General features: G+C 47.7%; 1 protein-coding gene and 2 long non-coding RNA genes across 49 annotated transcripts in view; all 3 read right to left on the bottom strand.

The window, feature by feature from the left end:
• Nucleotides 1–12,494, bottom strand: part of LOC127925655 (uncharacterized) — a 16,149-nt gene extending 3,655 nt beyond the window's left edge. For 13 of the 39 annotated variants that reach the window (XR_008121735.1, XR_008121741.1, XR_008121719.1 and 10 more), the window contains exons 1-15: nucleotides 11,909–12,170; nucleotides 11,091–11,876; nucleotides 10,916–10,947; nucleotides 10,180–10,243; nucleotides 8,990–9,839; nucleotides 8,815–8,846; nucleotides 8,022–8,675; nucleotides 5,743–6,417; nucleotides 5,394–5,462; nucleotides 5,080–5,254; nucleotides 3,227–3,471; nucleotides 2,739–2,945; nucleotides 2,441–2,706; nucleotides 981–1,108; nucleotides 54–472 (exon numbers count right to left, since the gene is read on the bottom strand). This is a non-coding gene — a long non-coding RNA (uncharacterized LOC127925655). Of the gene's footprint in view, nucleotides 1–53; nucleotides 473–980; nucleotides 1,109–2,440; nucleotides 2,707–2,738; nucleotides 3,158–3,226; nucleotides 3,923–4,547; nucleotides 4,979–5,079; nucleotides 5,255–5,393; nucleotides 5,463–5,742; nucleotides 6,418–6,587; nucleotides 6,960–6,991; nucleotides 7,337–8,021; nucleotides 8,676–8,814; nucleotides 8,847–8,989; nucleotides 9,840–10,179; nucleotides 10,244–10,509; nucleotides 10,574–10,877; nucleotides 11,054–11,090; nucleotides 11,877–11,908; nucleotides 12,171–12,248 lie in introns of those variants that run through there. The other 26 variants (XR_008121751.1, XR_008121729.1, XR_008121717.1 and 23 more) reach the window with 26 other exon arrangements.
• The window catches only part of LOC118381779 (cytosolic Fe-S cluster assembly factor nubp1), a gene marked incomplete at its 5' end in the record, with an annotated part of 29,471 nt that extends 9,474 nt beyond the window's left edge, over nucleotides 1–19,997 (bottom strand). The window contains 4 exons of the mRNA XM_052510654.1: nucleotides 15,224–15,323; nucleotides 15,758–15,868; nucleotides 19,476–19,630; nucleotides 19,898–19,997. Of these exons, the coding sequence (XP_052366614.1) occupies nucleotides 15,224–15,323; nucleotides 15,758–15,868; nucleotides 19,476–19,630; nucleotides 19,898–19,997 (466 nt within the window). The remainder of the gene's footprint in view (nucleotides 1–15,223; nucleotides 15,324–15,757; nucleotides 15,869–19,475; nucleotides 19,631–19,897) is intronic.
• On the bottom strand, nucleotides 12,521–15,161 carry LOC127925656 (uncharacterized). Of its 9 annotated transcripts, none has more exons than XR_008121765.1 (4): nucleotides 15,021–15,161; nucleotides 14,235–14,535; nucleotides 13,709–14,139; nucleotides 12,521–13,231 (listed from the first exon to the last, which is right to left on the bottom strand). It is a non-coding gene; the product is annotated as an uncharacterized LOC127925656 (long non-coding RNA). The 9 variants fall into 9 exon arrangements; XR_008121770.1 differs by having other exon boundaries at nucleotides 12,521–13,269; nucleotides 13,842–14,139; XR_008121766.1 differs by lacking the exon at nucleotides 12,521–13,231 and having other exon boundaries at nucleotides 13,299–13,784; nucleotides 13,823–14,139.
• Nucleotides 19,998–20,000: the final 3 nt, after the last annotated feature.

Raw genomic sequence — 20,000 nt, 5'->3', positions numbered from 1 at the left:
TGTGGGTCTATAGACCTGAAATTACTGCATGGCTGTGGTGTGGATCTATAGACCTGACTTACTGTATAGCTGTGGATCTATAGACCTGACTTACTGCATAGCTATGGTGTGGATCTATAGACCTGACTTACTGCATAGCTGTGGTGTGGATCTATAGACCTGACTTACTGCATAGCTGTGGATCTATAGACCTGACTTACTGCATGGCTGTGGTGTGGATCTATAGACCTGACTTACTGCATAGCTATGGTGTGGATCTATATACCTGACTTACTGCATAGCTGTGGATCTATAGACCTGACTTACTGCATGGCTGTGGTGTGGATCTATAGACCTGACTTACTGTATAGCTGTGGATCTATAGACCTGACTTACTGCATAGCTATGGTGTGGATCTATAGACCTGACTTACTGCATAGCTGTGGTGTGGATCTATAGACCTGACTTACTGCATAGCTGTGGATCTATAGACCTGACTTACTGCATAGCTGTGGTGTGGATCTATAGACCTGACTTACTGCATAGCTGAGGATCTATAGACCTGACTTACTGCATAGCTGTGGGTCTATAGACCTGACTAACTGCATAGCTGTGGTGTGGATCTATAGACCTGACTTACTGCATAGCTGTGGTGTGGATCTATCGACCTGACTTACTGCATAGCTGTGGATCTATAGACCTGACTTACTGTATAGTTGTGGTGTGGATCTATAGACCTGACTTACTGCATAGCTGTGGATCTATAGACCTGACTTACTGCATAGCTGTGGGTCTATAGACCTGACTTACTGCATAAATGTGGATCTATAGACCTGACTAACTGCATAAATGTGGATCTATAGACCAGACTTACTGCATCGCTGTGGATCTATAGACCTGACTTACTGCATAGCTATGGTGGATCTATAGACCTGACTTACTGCATAGCTGTGGTGTGGATCTATAGACCTGACTTACTGCATAGCTGTGGATCTATAGACCTGACTTACTGCATCACTGTGGATCTATAGACCTGACTTACTGCATAGCTGTGGATCTATAGACCTGACTTACTGCATCACTGTGGATCTATAGACCTGACTTACTGCATAGCTGTGGATCTATAGACCTGACTTACTGCATAGCTGTGGTGTGGATCTATAGACCTGACTTACTGCATAGCTGAGGATCTATAGACCTGACTTACTGCATAGCTGTGGGTCTATAGAACTGACTAACTGCATAGCTGTGGTGTGGATCTATAGACCTGACTTACTGCATAGCTGTGGTGTGGATCTATCGACCTGACTTACTGCATAGCTGTGGATCTATAGACCTGACTTACTGTATAGTTGTGGATCTATAGACCTGACTTACTGCATAGCTGTGGATCTATAGACCTGACTTACTGCATCACTGTGGATCTATAGACCTGACTTACTGCATAGCTGTGGATCTATAGACCTGACTTACTGCATAGCTGTGGATCTATAGACCTGACTTACTGCATAGCTGTGGATCTATAGACCTGACTTACTGCATAGCTGTGGATCTATAGACCTGACTTACTGCATAGACCTGACTTACTGTAGGATCTATAGACCTGACTTACTGCATAGCTGTGGATCTATAGACCTGACTTACTGCATAGCTGTGATCTATAGACCTGACTTACTGTATAGCTGTGGATCTATAGACCTGACTTACTGCATGGCTGTGGTGTGGATCTATAGACCTGACTTACTGCATAGCTGTGGATCTATAGACCTGACTTACTGCATAGCTGTGGGTCTATAGACCTGAAATTACTGCATGGCTGTGGTGTGGATCTATAGACCTGACTTACTGTATAGCTGTGGATCTATAGACCTGACTTACTGCATAGCTTTGGTGTGGATCTATAGACCTGACTTACTGCATAGCTGTGGTGTGGATCTATAGACCTGACTTACTGCATAGCTGTGGATCTATAGACCTGACTTACTGCATGGCTGTGGTGTGGATCTATAGACCTGACTTACTGTATAGCTGTGGTGTGGATCTATATACCTGACTTACTGCATAGCTGTGGATCTATAGACCTGACTTACTGCATAGCTGTGGGTCTATAGACCTGAAATTACTGCATGGCTGTGGTGTGGATCTATAGACCTGACTTACTGTATAGCTGTGGATCTATAGACCTGACTTACTGCATAGCTGGTGTGGATCTATAGACCTGACTTACTGCATAGCTGTGGTGTGGATCTATAGACCTGACTTACTGCATAGCTGTGATCTATAGACCTGACTTACTGCATGGCTGTGGTGTGGATCTATAGACCTGACTTACTGTATAGCTGTGGTGTGGATCTATAGAACTGACTTACTGTATAGCTGTGGTGTGGATCTATAGACCTGACTTACTGTATAGCTGTGGATCTATAGACCTGACTAACTGCATAGCTGTGGATCTATAGACCTGACTAACTGTATAGCTGTGGATCTATAGACCTGACTTACTGTATAGCTGTGGATCTATAGACCTGACTTACTGCATAGCTGTGGATCTATAGACCAGTCTTACTGTATAGCTGTGGTGTGGATCTATAGACCTGACTTACTGCATAGCTGTGGTGTGGATCTATAGACCTGACTTACTGCATAGCTGTGGATCTATAGACCTGACTTACTGCATAGCTGTGGGTCTATAGACCCGACTTACTGCATAGCTGTGGATCTATAGACCTGACTTACTGTATAGATGTGGATCTATAGACCTGACTTACTGTATAGCTGTGGTGTGGATCTATAGACCTGACTTACTGCATAGCTGTGGGTCTATAGACCTGACTAACTGCATAGCTGTGGTGTGGATATATAGACCTGACTTACTGCATAGCTGAGGATCTATAGACCTGACTTACTGCATAGCTGTGGTGTGGATCTATAGACCTGACTTACTGCATAGCTGTGGATCTATAGACCTGACTTACTGCATGGCTGTGGTGTGGATCTATAGACCTGACTTACTGTATAGCTGTGGATCTATAGACCTGACTTACTGCATAGCTATGGTGTGGATCTATAGACCTGACTTACTGCATAGCTGTGGTGTGGATCTATAGACCTGACTTACTGCATAGCTGTGGATCTATAGACCTGACTTACTGCATGGCTGTGGTGTGGATCTATAGACCTGACTTACTGTATAGCTGTGGTGTGGATCTATATACCTGACTTACTGCATAGCTGTGGATCTATAGACCTGACTTACTGCATAGCTGTGGGTCTATAGACCTGAAATTACTGCATGGCTGTGGTGTGGATCTATAGACCTGACTTACTGTATAGCTGTGGATCTATAGACCTGACTTACTGCATAGCTATGGTGTGGATCTATAGACCTGACTTACTGCATAGCTGTGGTGTGGATCTATAGACCTGACTTACTGCATAGCTGTGGATCTATAGACCTGACTTACTGCATGGCTGTGGTGTGGATCTATAGACCTGACTTACTGCATAGCTATGGTGTGGATCTATATACCTGACTTACTGCATAGCTGTGGATCTATAGACCTGACTTACTGCATGGCTGTGGTGTGGATCTATAGACCTGACTTACTGTATAGCTGTGGATCTATAGACCTGACTTACTGCATAGCTATGGTGTGGATCTATAGACCTGACTTACTGCATAGCTGTGGTGTGGATCTATAGACCTGACTTACTGCATAGCTGTGGATCTATAGACCTGACTTACTGCATAGCTGTGGTGTGGATCTATAGACCTGACTTACTGCATAGCTGAGGATCTATAGACCTGACTTACTGCATAGCTGTGGGTCTATAGACCTGACTAACTGCATAGCTGTGGTGTGGATCTATAGACCTGACTTACTGCATAGCTGTGGTGTGGATCTATCGACCTGACTTACTGCATAGCTGTGGATCTATAGACCTGACTTACTGTATAGTTGGGTGTGGATCTATAGACCTGACTTACTGCATAGCTGTGGATCTATAGACCTGACTTACTGCATAGCTGTGGGTCTATAGACCTGACTTACTGCATAAATGTGGATCTATAGACCTGACTAACTGCATAAATGTGGATCTATAGACCAGACTTACTGCATCGCTGTGGATCTATAGACCTGACTTACTGCATAGCTATGGTGTGGATCTATAGACCTGACTTACTGCATAGCTGTGGTGTGGATCTATAGACCTGACTTACTGCATAGCTGTGGATCTATAGACCTGACTTACTGCATCACTGTGGATCTATAGACCTGACTTACTGCATAGCTGTGGATCTATAGACCTGACTTACTGCATCACTGTGGATCTATAGACCTGACTTACTGCATAGCTGTGGATCTATAGACCTGACTTACTGCATAGCTGTGGTGTGGATCTATAGACCTGACTTACTGCATAGCTGAGGATCTATAGACCTGACTTACTGCATAGCTGTGGGTCTATAGAACTGACTAACTGCATAGCTGTGGTGTGGATCTATAGACCTGACTTACTGCATAGCTGTGGTGTGGATCTATCGACCTGACTTACTGCACCTAGACCTGACTTACTGTATAGTTGTGGTGTGGATCTATAGACCTGACTTACTGCATAGCTGTGGATCTATAGACCTGACTTACTGCATAGCTGTGGATCTATAGACCTGACTTACTGCATAGCTGTGGATCTATAGACCTGACTAACTGCATAGCTGTGGATCTATAGACCTGACTTACTGCATAGCTGTGGATCTATAGACCTGACTTACTGCATAGCTGTGGATCTATAGACCTGACTTCCTGTATAGCTGTGGATCTATAGACCTGACTTACTGCATAGCTGTGGTGTGGATCTATAGACCTGACTTACTGCATAGCTGTGGATCTATAGACCTGACTTACTGCATAGCTGTGGATCTATAGACCTGACTTACTGTATAGCTGTGGATCTATAGACCTGACTTACTGCATGGCTGTGGTGTGGATCTATAGACCTGACTTACTGCATAGCTGTGATCTATAGACCTGACTTACTGCATAGCTGTGGGTCTATAGACCTGAAATTACTGCATGGCTGTGGTGTGGATCTATAGACCTGACTTACTGTATAGCTGTGGATCTATAGACCTGACTTACTGCATAGCTATGGTGTGGATCTATAGACCTGACTTACTGCATAGCTGTGGTGTGGATCTATAGACCTGACTTACTGCATAGCTGTGGATCTATAGACCTGACTTACTGCATGGCTGTGGTGTGGATCTATAGACCTGACTTACTGTATAGCTGTGGTGTGGATCTATATACCTGACTTACTGCATAGCTGTGGATCTATAGACCTGACTTACTGCATAGCTGTGGGTCTATAGACCTGAAATTACTGCATGGCTGTGGTGTGGATCTATAGACCTGACTTACTGTATAGCTGTGGATCTATAGACCTGACTTACTGCATAGCTATGGTGTGGATCTATAGACCTGACTTACTGCATAGCTGTGTGTGGATCTATAGACCTGACTTACTGCATAGCTGTGGATCTATAGACCTGACTTACTGCATGGCTGTGGTGTGGATCTATAGACCTGACTTACTGCATAGCTATGGTGTGGTTCTATATACCTGACTTACTGCATGGCTGTGTATCTATAGACCTGACTTACTGCATGGCTGTGGTGTGGATCTATAGACGTGACTTATTGTATAGCTGTGGATCTATAGACTTGACCTACTGCATAGCTATGGTGTGGATCTATAGACCTGACTTACTGCATAGCTGTGGTGTGGATCTATAGACCTGACTTACTGCATAGCTGTGGATCTATAGACCTGACTTACTGCATAGCTGTGGTGTGGATCTATAGACCTGACTTACTGCATAGCTGAGGATCTATAGACCTGACTTACTGCATAGCTGTGGGTCTATAGACCTGACTAACTGCATAGCTGTGGTGTGGATCTATAGACCTGACTTACTGCATAGCTGTGGTGTGGATCTATCGACCTGACTTACTGCATAGCTGTGGATCTATAGACCTGACTTACTGTATAGTTGTGGTGTGGATCTATAGACCTGACTTACTGCATAGCTGTGGATCTATAGACCTGACTTACTGCATAGCTGTGGGTCTATAGACCTGACTTACTGCATAAATGTGGATCTATAGACCTGACTAACTGCATAAATGTGGATCTATAGACCAGACTTACTGCATCGCTGTGGATCTATAGACCTGACTTACTGCATAGCTATGGTGTGGATCTATAGACCTGACTTACTGCATAGCTGTGGTGTGGATCTATAGACCTGACTTACTGCATAGCTGTGGATCTATAGACCTGACTTACTGCATCACTGTGGATCTATAGACCTGACTTACTGCATAGCTGTGGATCTATAGACCTGACTTACTGCATCACTGTGGATCTATAGACCTGACTTACTGCATAGCTGTGGATCTATAGACCTGACTTACTGCATAGCTGTGGTGTGGATCTATAGACCTGACTTACTGCATAGCTGAGGATCTATAGACCTGACTTACTGCATAGCTGTGGGTCTATAGAACTGACTAACTGCATAGCTGTGGTGTGGATCTATAGACCTGACTTACTGCATAGCTGTGGTGTGGATCTATAGATCTGACTTACTGTATAGCTGTGGATCTATAGACTTGACTTACTGCATAGCTGTGGATCTATAGACCTGACTTACTGTATAGCTGTGGATCTATAGACCTGACTTACTGCATGGCTGTGGTGTGGATCTATAGACCTGACTTACTGCATAGCTGTGGTGTGGATCTATAGATCTGACTTACTGTATAGCTGTGGATCTATAGACTTGACTTACTGCATAGCTGTGGATCTATAGACCTGACTTACTGTATAGCTGTGGATCTATAGACCTGACTTACTGCATAGCTGTGGTGTGGATCTATAGACCTGACTTACTGCATAGCTGTGGATCTATAGACCTGACTTACTGTATAGCTGTGGATCTATAGACCTGACTTACTGCATAGCTGTGGTGTGGATCTATAGACCTGACTTACTGCATAGCTGTGGATCTATAGACCTGACTTACTGCATAGCTGTGGATCTATAGACCTGACTTACTGCATGGCTGTGGTGTGGATCTATAGACCTGACTTACTGTATAGCTGTGGATCTATAGACCTGACTTACTGCATAGCTATGGTGTGGATCTATAGACCTGACTTACTGCATAGCTGTGGTGTGGATCTATAGACCTGACTTACTGCATAGCTGTGGATCTATAGACCTGACTTACTGCATAGCTGTGGTGTGGATCTATAGACCTGACTTACTGCATAGCTGAGGATCTATAGACCTGACTTACTGCATAGCTGTGGGTCTATAGAACTGACTAACTGCATAGCTGTGGTGTGGATCTATAGACCTGACTTACTGCATAGCTGTGGTGTGGATCTATCGACCTGACTTACTGCATAGCTGTGGATCTATAGACCTGACTTACTGTATAGTTGTGGTGTGGATCTATAGACCTGACTTACTGCATAGCTGTGGATCTATAGACCTGACTTACTGCATAGCTGTGGATCTATAGACCTGACTTACTGTATAGCTGTGGTGTGGATCTATAGACCTGACTTACTGCATAGCTGTGGATCTATAGACCTGACTTACTGCATCGCTGAGGATCTATAGACCTGACTTACTGCATCGCTGTGGATCTATAGACCTGACTTACTGCATAGCTGTGGTGTGGATCTATAGACCTGACTTACTGCATAGCTGTGGTGTGGATCTATAGACCTGACTTACTGTATAGCTGTGGTGTGGATCTATAGAACTGACTTACTGTATAGCTGTGGTGTGGATCTATAGACCTGACTTACTGTATAGCTGTGGATCTATAGACCTGACTAACTGCATAGCTGTGGTGTGGATCTATAGACCTGACTTACTGTATAGCTGTGGATCTATAGACCTGACTAACTGTATAGCTGTGGATCTATAGACCTGACTTACTGTATAGCTGTGGATCTATAGACCAGTCTTACTGTATAGCTGTGGTGTGGATCTATAGACCTGACTTACTGCATAGCTGTGGTGTGGATCTATAGACCTGACTTACTGCATAGCTGTGGATCTATAGACCTGACTTACTGCATAGCTGTGGATCTATAGACCTGACTTACTGCATAGCTGTGGGTCTATAGACCCGACTTACTGCATAGCTGTGGATCTATAGACCTGACTTACTGTATAGCTGTGGTGTGGATCTATAGACCTGACTTACTGCATAGCTGTGGGTCTATAGACCTGACTAACTGCATAGCTGTGGTGTGGATATATAGACCTGACTTACTGCATAGCTGAGGATCTATAGACCTGACTTACTGCATAGCTGTGGTGTGGATCTATAGACCTGACTTACTGCATAGCTGTGGATCTATAGACCTGACTTACTGCATAGCTGTGGGTCTATAGACCTGAAATTACTGCATGGCTGTGGTGTGGATCTATAGACCTGACTTACTGTATAGCTGTGGATCTATAGACCTGACTTACTGCATAGCTATGGTGTGGATCTATAGACCTGACTTACTGCATAGCTGTGGTGTGGATCTATAGACCTGACTTACTGCATAGCTGTGGATCTATAGACCTGACTTACTGCATGGCTGTGGTGTGGATCTATAGACCTGACTTACTGTATAGCTGTGGTGTGGATCTATATACCTGACTTACTGCATAGCTGTGGATCTATAGACCTGACTTACTGCATAGCTGTGGGTCTATAGACCTGAAATTACTGCATGGCTGTGGTGTGGATCTATAGACCTGACTTACTGTATAGCTGTGGATCTATAGACCTGACTTACTGCATAGCTATGGTGTGGATCTATAGACCTGACTTACTGCATAGCTGTGGTGTGGATCTATAGACCTGACTTACTGCATAGCTGTGGATCTATAGACCTGACTTACTGCATGGCTGTGGTGTGGATCTATAGACCTGACTTACTGCATAGCTATGGTGTGGATCTATATACCTGACTTACTGCATAGCTGTGGATCTATAGACCTGACTTACTGCATGGCTGTGGTGTGGATCTATAGACCTGACTTACTGTATAGCTGTGGATCTATAGACCTGACTTACTGCATAGCTATGGTGTGGATCTATAGACCTGACTTACTGCATAGCTGTGGTGTGGATCTATAGACCTGACTTACTGCATAGCTGTGGATCTATAGACCTGACTTACTGCATAGCTGTGGTGTGGATCTATAGACCTGACTTACTGCATAGCTGAGGATCTATAGACCTGACTTACTGCATAGCTGTGGGTCTATAGACCTGACTAACTGCATAGCTGTGGTGTGGATCTATAGACCTGACTTACTGCATAGCTGTGGTGTGGATCTATCGACCTGACTTACTGCATAGCTGTGGATCTATAGACCTGACTTACTGTATAGTTGTGGTGTGGATCTATAGACCTGACTTACTGCATAGCTGTGGATCTATAGACCTGACTTACTGCATAGCTGTGGGTCTATAGACCTGACTTACTGCATAAATGTGGATCTATAGACCTGACTAACTGCATAAATGTGGATCTATAGACCAGACTTACTGCATCGCTGTGGATCTATAGACCTGACTTACTGCATAGCTATGGTGTGGATCTATAGACCTGACTTACTGCATAGCTGTGGTGTGGATCTATAGACCTGACTTACTGCATAGCTGTGGATCTATAGACCTGACTTACTGCATCACTGTGGATCTATAGACCTGACTTACTGCATAGCTGTGGATCTATAGACCTGACTTACTGCATCACTGTGGATCTATAGACCTGACTTACTGCATAGCTGTGGATCTATAGACCTGACTTACTGCATAGCTGTGGTGTGGATCTATAGACCTGACTTACTGCATAGCTGAGGATCTATAGACCTGACTTACTGCATAGCTGTGGGTCTATAGAACTGACTAACTGCATAGCTGTGGTGTGGATCTATAGACCTGACTTACTGCATAGCTGTGGTGTGGATCTATCGACCTGACTTACTGCATAGCTGTGGATCTATAGACCTGACTTACTGTATAGTTGTGGTGTGGATCTATAGACCTGACTTACTGCATAGCTGTGGATCTATAGACCTGACTTACTGCATCACTGTGGATCTATAGACCTGACTTACTGTATAGCTGTGGATCTATAGACCTGACTTACTGTATAGCTGTGGATCTATAGACCTGACTTACTGCATAGCTGTGGATCTATAGACCTGACTTACTGCATAGCTGTGGATCTATAGACCTGACTTACTGTATAGCTGTGGATCTATAGACCCGACTTACTGCATAGCTGTGGTGTGGATCTATAGACCTGACTTACTGCATAGCTGTGGATCTATAGACCTGACTTACTGCATAGCTGTGGATCTATAGACCTGACTTACTGCATAGCTGTGGATCTATAGACCTGACTTACTGCATGGCTGTGGTGTGGATCTATAGACCTGACTTACTGTATAGCTGTGGATCTATAGACCTGACTTACTGCATAGCTGTGGGTCTATAGACCTGAAATTACTGCATAGCTGTGGTGTGGATCTATAGACCTGACTTACTGCATAGCTGTGGATCTATAGACCTGACTTACTGCATAGCTGTGGATCTATAGACCTGACTTACTGCATAGCTGTGGTGTGGATCTATAGACCTGACTTACTGCATAGCTGTGGATCTATAGACCTGACTTACTGCATGGCTGTGGTGTGGATCTATAGACCTGACTTACTGTATAGCTGTGGATCTATAGACCTGACTTACTGCATAGCTGTGGATCTATAGACCTGACTTACTGCATAGCTGTGGATCTATAGACCTGAAATTACTGCATGGCTGTGGTGTGGATCTATAGACCTGACTTACTGTATAGCTGTGGATCTATAGACCTGACTTACTGCATAGCTATGGTGTGGATCTATAGACCTGACTTACTGCATAGCTGTGGTGTGGATCTATAGACCTGACTTACTGCATAGCTGTGGATCTATAGACCTGACTTACTGCATGGCTGTGGTGTGGATCTATAGACCTGACTTACTGCATAGCTATGGTGTGGATCTATATACCTGACTTACTGCATAGCTGTGGATCTATAGACCTGACTTACTGCATGGCTGTGGTGTGGATCTATAGACCTGACTTACTGTATAGCTGTGGATCTATAGACCTGACTTACTGCATAGCTATGGTGTGGATCTATAGACCTGACTTACTGCATAGCTGTGGTGTGGATCTATAGACCTGACTTACTGCATAGCTGTGGATCTATAGACCTGACTTACTGCATAGCTGTGGTGTGGATCTATAGACCTGACTTACTGCATAGCTGAGGATCTATAGACCTGACTTACTGCATAGCTGTGGGTCTATAGACCTGACTAACTGCATAGCTGTGGTGTGGATCTATAGACCTGACTTACTGCATAGCTGTGGTGTGGATCTATCGACCTGACTTACTGCATAGCTGTGGATCTATAGACCTGACTTACTGTATAGTTGTGGTGTGGATCTATAGACCTGACTTACTGCATAGCTGTGGATCTATAGACCTGACTTACTGCATAGCTGTGGGTCTATAGACCTGACTTACTGCATAAATGTGGATCTATAGACCTGACTAACTGCATAAATGTGGATCTATAGACCAGACTTACTGCATCGCTGTGGATCTATAGACCTGACTTACTGCATAGCTATGGTGTGGATCTATAGACCTGACTTACTGCATAGCTGTGGTGTGGATCTATAGACCTGACTTACTGCATAGCTGTGGATCTATAGACCTGACTTACTGCATCACTGTGGATCTATAGACCTGACTTACTGCATAGCTGTGGATCTATAGACCTGACTTACTGCATCACTGTGGATCTATAGACCTGACTTACTGCATAGCTGTGGATCTATAGACCTGACTTACTGCATAGCTGTGGTGTGGATCTATAGACCTGACTTACTGCATAGCTGAGGATCTATAGACCTGACTTACTGCATAGCTGTGGGTCTATAGAACTGACTAACTGCATAGCTGTGGTGTGGATCTATAGACCTGACTTACTGCATAGCTGTGGTGTGGATCTATCGACCTGACTTACTGCATAGCTGTGGATCTATAGACCTGACTTACTGTATAGCTGTGGTGTGGATCTATAGACCTGACTTACTGCATAGCTGTGGATCTATAGACCTGACTTACTGCATCACTGTGGATCTATAGACCTGACTTACTGCATAGCTGTGGATCTATAGACCTGACTTACTGCATAGCTGTGGATCTATAGACCTGACTTACTGCATAGCTGTGGATCTATAGACCTGACTTACTGCATAGCTGTGGATCTATAGACCTGACTTACTGCATAGCTGTGGATCTATAGACCTGACTTACTGCATAGCTGTGGATCTATAGACCTGACTTACTGCATAGCTGTGGATCTATAGACCTGACTTACTGTATAGCTGTGGTGTGGATCTATAGACCTGACTTCCTGTATAGCTGTGGTGTGGATCTATAGATCTGACTTACTGCATAGCTGTGGATCTATAGACCTGACTAACTGCATAGCTGTGGTGTGGATCTATAGACCTGACTTACTGCATAGCTGTGGTCCAGTATCTATCCCGGGTCCAGTAGGACTGGTACTAACACAACTATCTGTAGTCCAGTATCTATCCTGGGGTTCAGTATCTATCCTGGGGTCCAGTAGGACTGGTAATAACACAACTATCTGTAGTCCAGTACCTATCCTGGGGTCCAGTATCTATCCTGGGGTTCAGTATCTGTCCTGGGGTCCAGTAGGACTGGTACTAACACAACTATCTGTAGTCCAGTACCTATCCTGGGGTCCAGTATCTATCCTGGGGTCCAGTAGGACTGGTACTAACACAACTATCTGTAGTCCAGTACCTATCCTGGGGTCCAGTATCTATCCTGGGGTCCAGTATCTATCCTGGGGTCCAGTATCTACCCTGGGGTCCAGTATCTATCCTGGGGTCCAGTATCTATCCTGGGGTCCAGTATCTACCCTGGGGTCCAGTATCTACCCTGGGGTCCAGTATCTATCCTGGCGTCCAGTATCTATCCTGGGGTCCAGTATCTATCCTGGGGTCCAGTAGGACTGGTACTAACACAGCTATCTGTAGTCCAGTATCTATCCTGGGGTCCAGTACCTATCCTGGGGTCCAGTATCTATCCTGGGGTCCAGTATCTATCCTGGGGTCCAGTATCTATCATGGGGTCCAGTAGGACTGGTACTAACACAGCTATCTGTAGTTCAGTATCTATCCTGGGGTCCAGTATCTATCCTGGGGTCCAGTATCTATCCTGGGGTCCAGTATCTATCCTGGGGTCCAGTATCTACCCTGGGGTCCAGTATCTACCCTGGGGTCCAGTATCTACCCTGTATCTACCCTGGGGTCCAGTATCTATCCTGGGGTCCAGTATCTATCCTGGGGTCCAGTAGGACTGGTACTAACACAGCTATCTGTAGTCCAGTATTTATCCTGGGGTCCAGTATCTATCCTGGGGTCCAGTATCTACCCTGGGGTCCAGTATCTATCCTGGGGTCCAGTATCTATCCTGGGGTCCAGTAGGACTGGTACTAACACAGCTATCTGTAGTACAGTATCTATCCTGGGGTCCAGTACCTACCCTGGGGTCCAGTATCTATCCTGGGGTCCAGTATCTATCCTGGGGTCCAGTATCTATCCTGGGGTCCAGTATCTATCCTGGGGTCCAGTATCTATCCTGGGGTCCAGTACCTATCCTGGGGTCCAGTACCTATCCTGGGGTCCAGTATCTATCCTGGGGTCCAGTATCTATCCTGGGGTCCAGTATCTATCCTGGGGTCCAGTATCTATCCTGGGGTCCAGTATCTATCCTGGGGTCCAGTATCTATCCTGGGGTCCAGTATCTATCCTGGGGTCCAGTAGGACTGGTACTAACACAGCTATCTGTAGTCCAGTATCTATCCTGGGGTCCAGTATCTATCCTGGGGTCCAGTATCTATCCTGGGGTCCAGTAGGACTGGTACTAACACAGCTATCTGTAGTCCAGTATCTATCCTGGGGTCCAGTATCTATCCTGGGGTCCAGTATCTATCCTGGGGTCCAGTATCTATCCTGGGGTCCAGTATCTATCCTGGGGTCCAGTATCTATCCTGGGGTCCAGTACCTATCCTGGGGTCCAGTATCTATCCTGGGGTCCAGTATCTATCCTGGGGTCCAGTATCTATCCTGGGGTCCAGTATCTATCCTGGGGTCCAGTATCTATCCTGGGGTCCAGTATCTATCCTGGGGTCCAGTATCTATCCTGGGGTCCAGTATCTATCCTGGGGTCCAGTAGGACTGGTACTAACACAGCTATCTGTAGTCCAGTATCTATCCTGGGGTCCAGTATCTATCCTGGGGTCCAGTATCTATCCTGGGGTCCAGTATCTATCCTGGGGTCCAGTATCTATCCTGGGGTCCAGTATCTATCCTGGGGTCCAGTATCTATCCTGGGGTCCAGTATCTATCCTGGGGTCCAGTATCTATCCTGGGGTCCAGTATCTATCCTGGGGTCCAGTAGGACTGGTACTAACACAGCTATCTGTAGTTCAGTATTTATCCTGGGGTCCAGTATCTATCCTGGGGTCCAGTATCTATCCTGGGGTCCAGTAGGACTGGTACTAACACAGCTATCTGTAGTCCAGTATCTATCCTGGGGTCCAGTATCTATCCTGGGGTCCAGTATCTATCCTGGGGTCCAGTATCTATCCTGGGGTCCAGTATCTATCCTGGGGTCCAGTATCTATCCTGGGGTCCAGTATCTATCCTGGGGTCCAGTAGGACTGGTACTAACACAGCTATCTGTAGTCCAGTATCTATCCTGGGGTCCAGTATCTATCCTGGGGTCCAGTATCTATCCTGGGGTCCAGTATCTATCCTGGGGTCCAGTATCTATCCTGGGGTCCAGTACCTATCCTGGGGTCCAGTATCTATCCTGGGGTCCAGTATCTATCCTGGGGTCCAGTATCTATCCTGGGGTCCAGTAGGACTGGTACTAACACAGCTATCTGTAGTCCAGTATCTATCCTGGGGTCCAGTATCTATCCTGGGGTCCAGTATCTATCCTGGGGTCCAGTGGGACTGGTACTAACACAGCTATCTGTAGTCCAGTACCTATCCTGGGGTCCAGTGGGACTCGTCCTAGCAGAGTAAGGTTCATCTCTTCACACATCCTCTCTGCTCCTCCCGTGGTGGGGGAAGATCTGAGACGGTTCTTGAGGGGGGAGAGGGGGGAGAGAGAGGAGAGGGGAGAGAGAGGGAGGAGAGGGGAGGGAGAGAGAGAGAGGGGGAGGGAGAGAGACGAGGGAGAGAGAGAGGGAGAGGAGGAGGGGGGAGAGGGGAGGGATGGAGAGAGAGAGAGAGAGAGAGAGAGGGAGGGAGAGAGAGAGAGGGAGGGAGGGGAGAGAGAGAGAGAGAGAGAGAGAGAGAGAGAGAGAGAGAGAGAGAGAGGGGAGGAGGGGAGAGAGAGAGATGGGGGTTTGAGACGAGGGAGAGAGAGGAGAGGAGGGGAGAGAGAGAGATGGGGGAGAGAGAGAGAGAGAGAAAGGGTTACACATCATGCAAATGAAAGGTGTCTGTCTTTATGAGAGAAAATTATACATTGTCCACATATACACACACATATATATATATAAATAAAACTCTCACCTTGCATTTGGGACAGACAAACCCACTCATGTTCTCCACCACTCCTATGATGGGTAGCTGGACCTTCTGACAGAACCTGATCTCCTTCCTGACATCCTGAAGAGATACCTCCTGGAGAGAGAGGGGGGGAGGAGGGGGGAGAGAGAGGGAGGGAGGAGGGGGAGAGAGAGGGAGGGAGGAGGGGGGAGAGAGAGGGAGGGGAGGAGGAGAGGGAGAGAGAGGGAGGGAGGAGAGAGAGGGAGGGAGGAGGGGGAGAGAGAGGGAGGGAGGAGAGGGAGAGAAAGGGAGGGAGGGAGGAGGGGGTGAGAGAGAGGGAGGGAGGGAGAGAGAGGGAGGGGAGGAGAGAGAGGGAGGGAGGAGAGGGAGGGAGGAGGGGGAGAGAGGGAGGGAGAGGGAGGGAGGGGGGAGAGAGAGAGGGAGGGAGGAGGGAGGGAGGGAGGAGGAGGGAGGAGAGGGGAGGGAGGGAGGGAGAGAGGGAGGGAGGGAGGGAGGAGAGGAGGGAGGGAGGAGGGGGAGAGAGAGGGGGAGGAGGAGGAGAGGGAGGGAGGGAGGGAGGGGGTGAGAGAGGAGAGGGGGAGAGAGAGGGGAGGGAGGGAGGAGGGGGGAGAGAGGGGAGGGTGGAGGGGGAGAGAGAGGAGGGAGGAGGGAGAGAGAGGGAGGGAGGAGGGGGAGAGAGAGAGGGAGGGGAGGGAGGGAGAGAGGGGGGGAGGGGGGGAGGGAGGGAGGGGGAGAGAGAGGGAGGGAGGAGGGGGAGAGAGAGGGAGGGGTGGAGGGGGAGAGAGAGGGAGGAGGAGGGGGAGAGAGGAGCAGGGGTGAGAGAGGGGAGGAGCAGGGGTGAGAGGGAGGGAGGAGTGGGAGGAGAGAGGGAGGGAGGGGAGGGAGGGAGGAGAGAGAGGGGGGGAGGGGGGAGAGAGGGAGGGAGGAGAGAGAGGGAGGGAGGAGGGGGAGAGAGAGGGAGGGAGGAGGGGGAGAGATGGAAGGAGGAGGGACTATGTCAGGGAGAGGTTGAACATGTCAGTGAGACAATTGAGGGAGTCAGCAGGGGTGAGACACAGGGAGGATCCGGGAACAGCTGAGAGGGAGCATGTTTCAGTGTTACTTTCCTCCAATCGGGGAGGGGGAGAGAGTGATTTAGCCTGGGAGGAGGGGGAGAGAGAGGAAGGAGGGGAGGAGAGAGGGGAGGGAGGGAGGGAGGAGGGGTGAGAGGCTTGAGGGCCATTAGGGACTAGAGAGGGGAGGGAGGGAGGAGGGGGAGAGAGAGGGGGAGGGTAGGGGGAGAGGGGCTGTAGGGAGGAGGTTGAGAGAAGGGAGGGAGGGACCAACAAACTGAGAGGGTCCAAGGAGAGAGAGGGAGGGAGGAGTGGGGAGAGAGAGGAGGGAGGAGTGGGAGAGTAGAGGGAGGGAGGAGTGGGGAGAGAGAGGAGGGAGTAGGGAGTAGAGAGGAGGGGAGGGGAGAGAGCAGGGGTGAGTGGGAGGGAGGAGTGGGGAGAGAGAGGGAGGGAGGAGTGGGGAGAGAGAGGGAGGGAGGAGTGGGGAGAGAGAGGGAGGGAGGAGTGGGGAGAGAGAGGGAGGGAGGAGTGGGGAGAGATGTCGATATTACAGACTATGTCAGGGAGAGGTTGAACATGTCAGTGTAGACAATTGCCAGTCAGCTGCGGAGAGCGTGATCACACAGACATCCGGAACAGCTGATGCTCTCATGCATGTTTCAGTGTTACTTTCCTCCAATCGAGCATAGAAGTGATTTAGCTCGTCTGGTAGGCTCGTGTCACTGGGCGTGTCACTCGGGCAGCTCGCGGCTGGGCTTCCCTCTTGTAGTCTGTAATGGTTTGTGTGTGGCCATTACAGACTACAAAAGGGAAGCCCAGCCGCGAGCTGCCCAGTGACACGAGCCTACTACTACTCACTACGGGGCTGTAGTGGAGCAGGTTGAGAGCTTCAAGTTCCTTGGCGTCCACATCACCAACAAACTAACATGGTCCAAAACACACCAAGACAGTCGTGAGGAGTAGTAGTAGTAGTAGTAGTAGTAGTAGTAGTAGTAGTAGTAGTAGTAGTGGTAGTAGTAGTAGTAGTAGTAGTAGTAGTAGTAGTAGTAGTAGTAGTAGTAGTAGTAGTAGTAGTGATAGTAGTAGTAGTAGTAGTAGTAGTAGATAGTTGTAAAGAAGTGAAGAGGGCACGTCAAAACCCATTCCCCCTCAGGAGACTGAAAACATTTGGCATTGGTCCTCAGATCCACAAAGGGTTCTACAGCTGCACTGATACGGCAACTGCTCGGCCTCCGACCGCACTACAGAGGGTAGTGTGTACGGCCCAGTACATCACTGGGGTCAAGCTTCCTGCCATCCAGGACCTCTACACCAGGCGGTGTCAGAGGAAGAGCCCTAAAAACAGTCCTGGTTAAACGACCCAGACAGTCCTGGTTAAACGACCCAGACAGTCCTGGTTAAACGACCCAGACAGTCCTGGTTAAACGACCCAGACAGTCCTGGTTAAACGACCCAGACAGTCCTGGTTAAACGACCCAGTCATAGAACCCATCTAACCAGACAGTCCTGGTCAAGACAGTCCTGGTTAAACGACCCAGACAGTCCTGGTCAAAGCAGACAGTCCTGGTTTAATGACCCTGACAGTCAGGTTACAGTGGTTAAACTGACCCAGACAGTCCTGGTTAACACCCAGACAGTCCTGGTTAAAGTAAACGACCCAGACAGTCCTGGTTAAACGACCAGACAGTCCTGGTTAAACGACCCAGACAGTCCTGGTTAAACGACCCAGACAGTCCTGGTTAAACGACCCAGACAGTCCTGGTTAAACGACCCAGACAGTCCTGGTTAAACGACCCAGACAGTCCTGGTTAAACGACCCAGACAGTCCTGGTTAAACGACCCAGACAGTCCTGGTTAAACGACCCAGACAGTCCTGGTTAAACGACCCAGACAGTCCTGGTTAAACGACCCAGACAGTCCTGGTTAAACGACCCAGACAGTCCTGGTTAAACGACCCAGACAGTCCTGGTTAAACGACCCAGACAGTCCTGGTTAAACGACCCAGACAGTCCTGGTTAAACTCCTAACCAGACAGTCCTGGTTAAAACGACCCAGACAATCCTGGTTAAACGACCAGACAGTCCTGGTTAAACGACCCAGACAGTCCTGGTTAAACGACCCAGACAGTCCTGGTTAAACGACCCAGACAGTCCTGGTTAAACGACCCAGACAGTCCTGGTTAAACGACCCAGACAGTCCTGGTTAAACGACCCAGACAGTCCTGGTTAAACGACCCAGACAGTCCTGGTTAAACGACCCAGACAGTCCTGGTTAAACGACCCAGACAGTCCTGGTTAAACGACCCAGACAGTCCTGGTTAAACGACCCAGACAGTCCTGGTTAAACGACCCAGACAGTCCTGGTTAAACGACCCAGACAGTCCTGGTTAAACGACCCAGACAGTCCTGGTTAAACGACCCAGACAGTCCTGGTTAAACGACCCAGACAGTCCTGGTTAAACGACCCAAACGACCCAGCAACCCATCTAACCACAGTCAGTCATTTATGATTGATGTGACCACAAGGTCAAAACAACATCCGTTATATATATATATAAACTACCTGGTTGCCGCGGTTACAACAGAAACATACTGTAGCTACCCGGTTGCCGTAGCGACGTGCCTTAGCTACCTAGGTGTTCTCTCGTGAGCCGTAGTCGCCGTAGTTACCTGCGGGGTGGTGATGATGACGGCTCCGTCGATGTGGGCGGAGCTAAGGTACTGGACGATAGACAGGTGTTCGTCAGAGGTGCCGGGGGGCGTGTCCACGATGAGGTAATCCAGTTCCCCCCAATCGACATCTCGCAGGAACTGTTTGATCATCCCTGACAGGAAGTGCAGCACCACCACAGCCAATCAGATCACAGCCTCACAGACAACAACCAATTAAAGTCAACATCTTATCATCATCATTCACACTTGATTTATTTTATATATAATAATGACCCAGTCATAGCAACCCATCTAACCAAACAGTCCTGTAATAATGTTAATCTTTATTTATCCAGGAAGTTCCCTGGAGGTCAGACACTGTCAAGTGTCAGCTAAACACACACACACACACACACACACACACACACACACACGGGTACCGTTCTTCTTGGGTCCTCTCCAGATAACAGCATCATCAGGACTGCTGAGTAGGAAGCCAATAGACATGACCGCAAGGTTGTCCTCTACATACTGGAACACACA

Source organism: Oncorhynchus keta, unplaced genomic scaffold, assembly GCF_023373465.1.
Source record: "Oncorhynchus keta strain PuntledgeMale-10-30-2019 unplaced genomic scaffold, Oket_V2 Un_contig_6037_pilon_pilon, whole genome shotgun sequence".
Classification (NCBI taxonomy): domain Eukaryota; kingdom Metazoa; phylum Chordata; class Actinopteri; order Salmoniformes; family Salmonidae; genus Oncorhynchus; species Oncorhynchus keta.
This window is presented reverse-complemented; position numbering and strand designations above follow the sequence as displayed.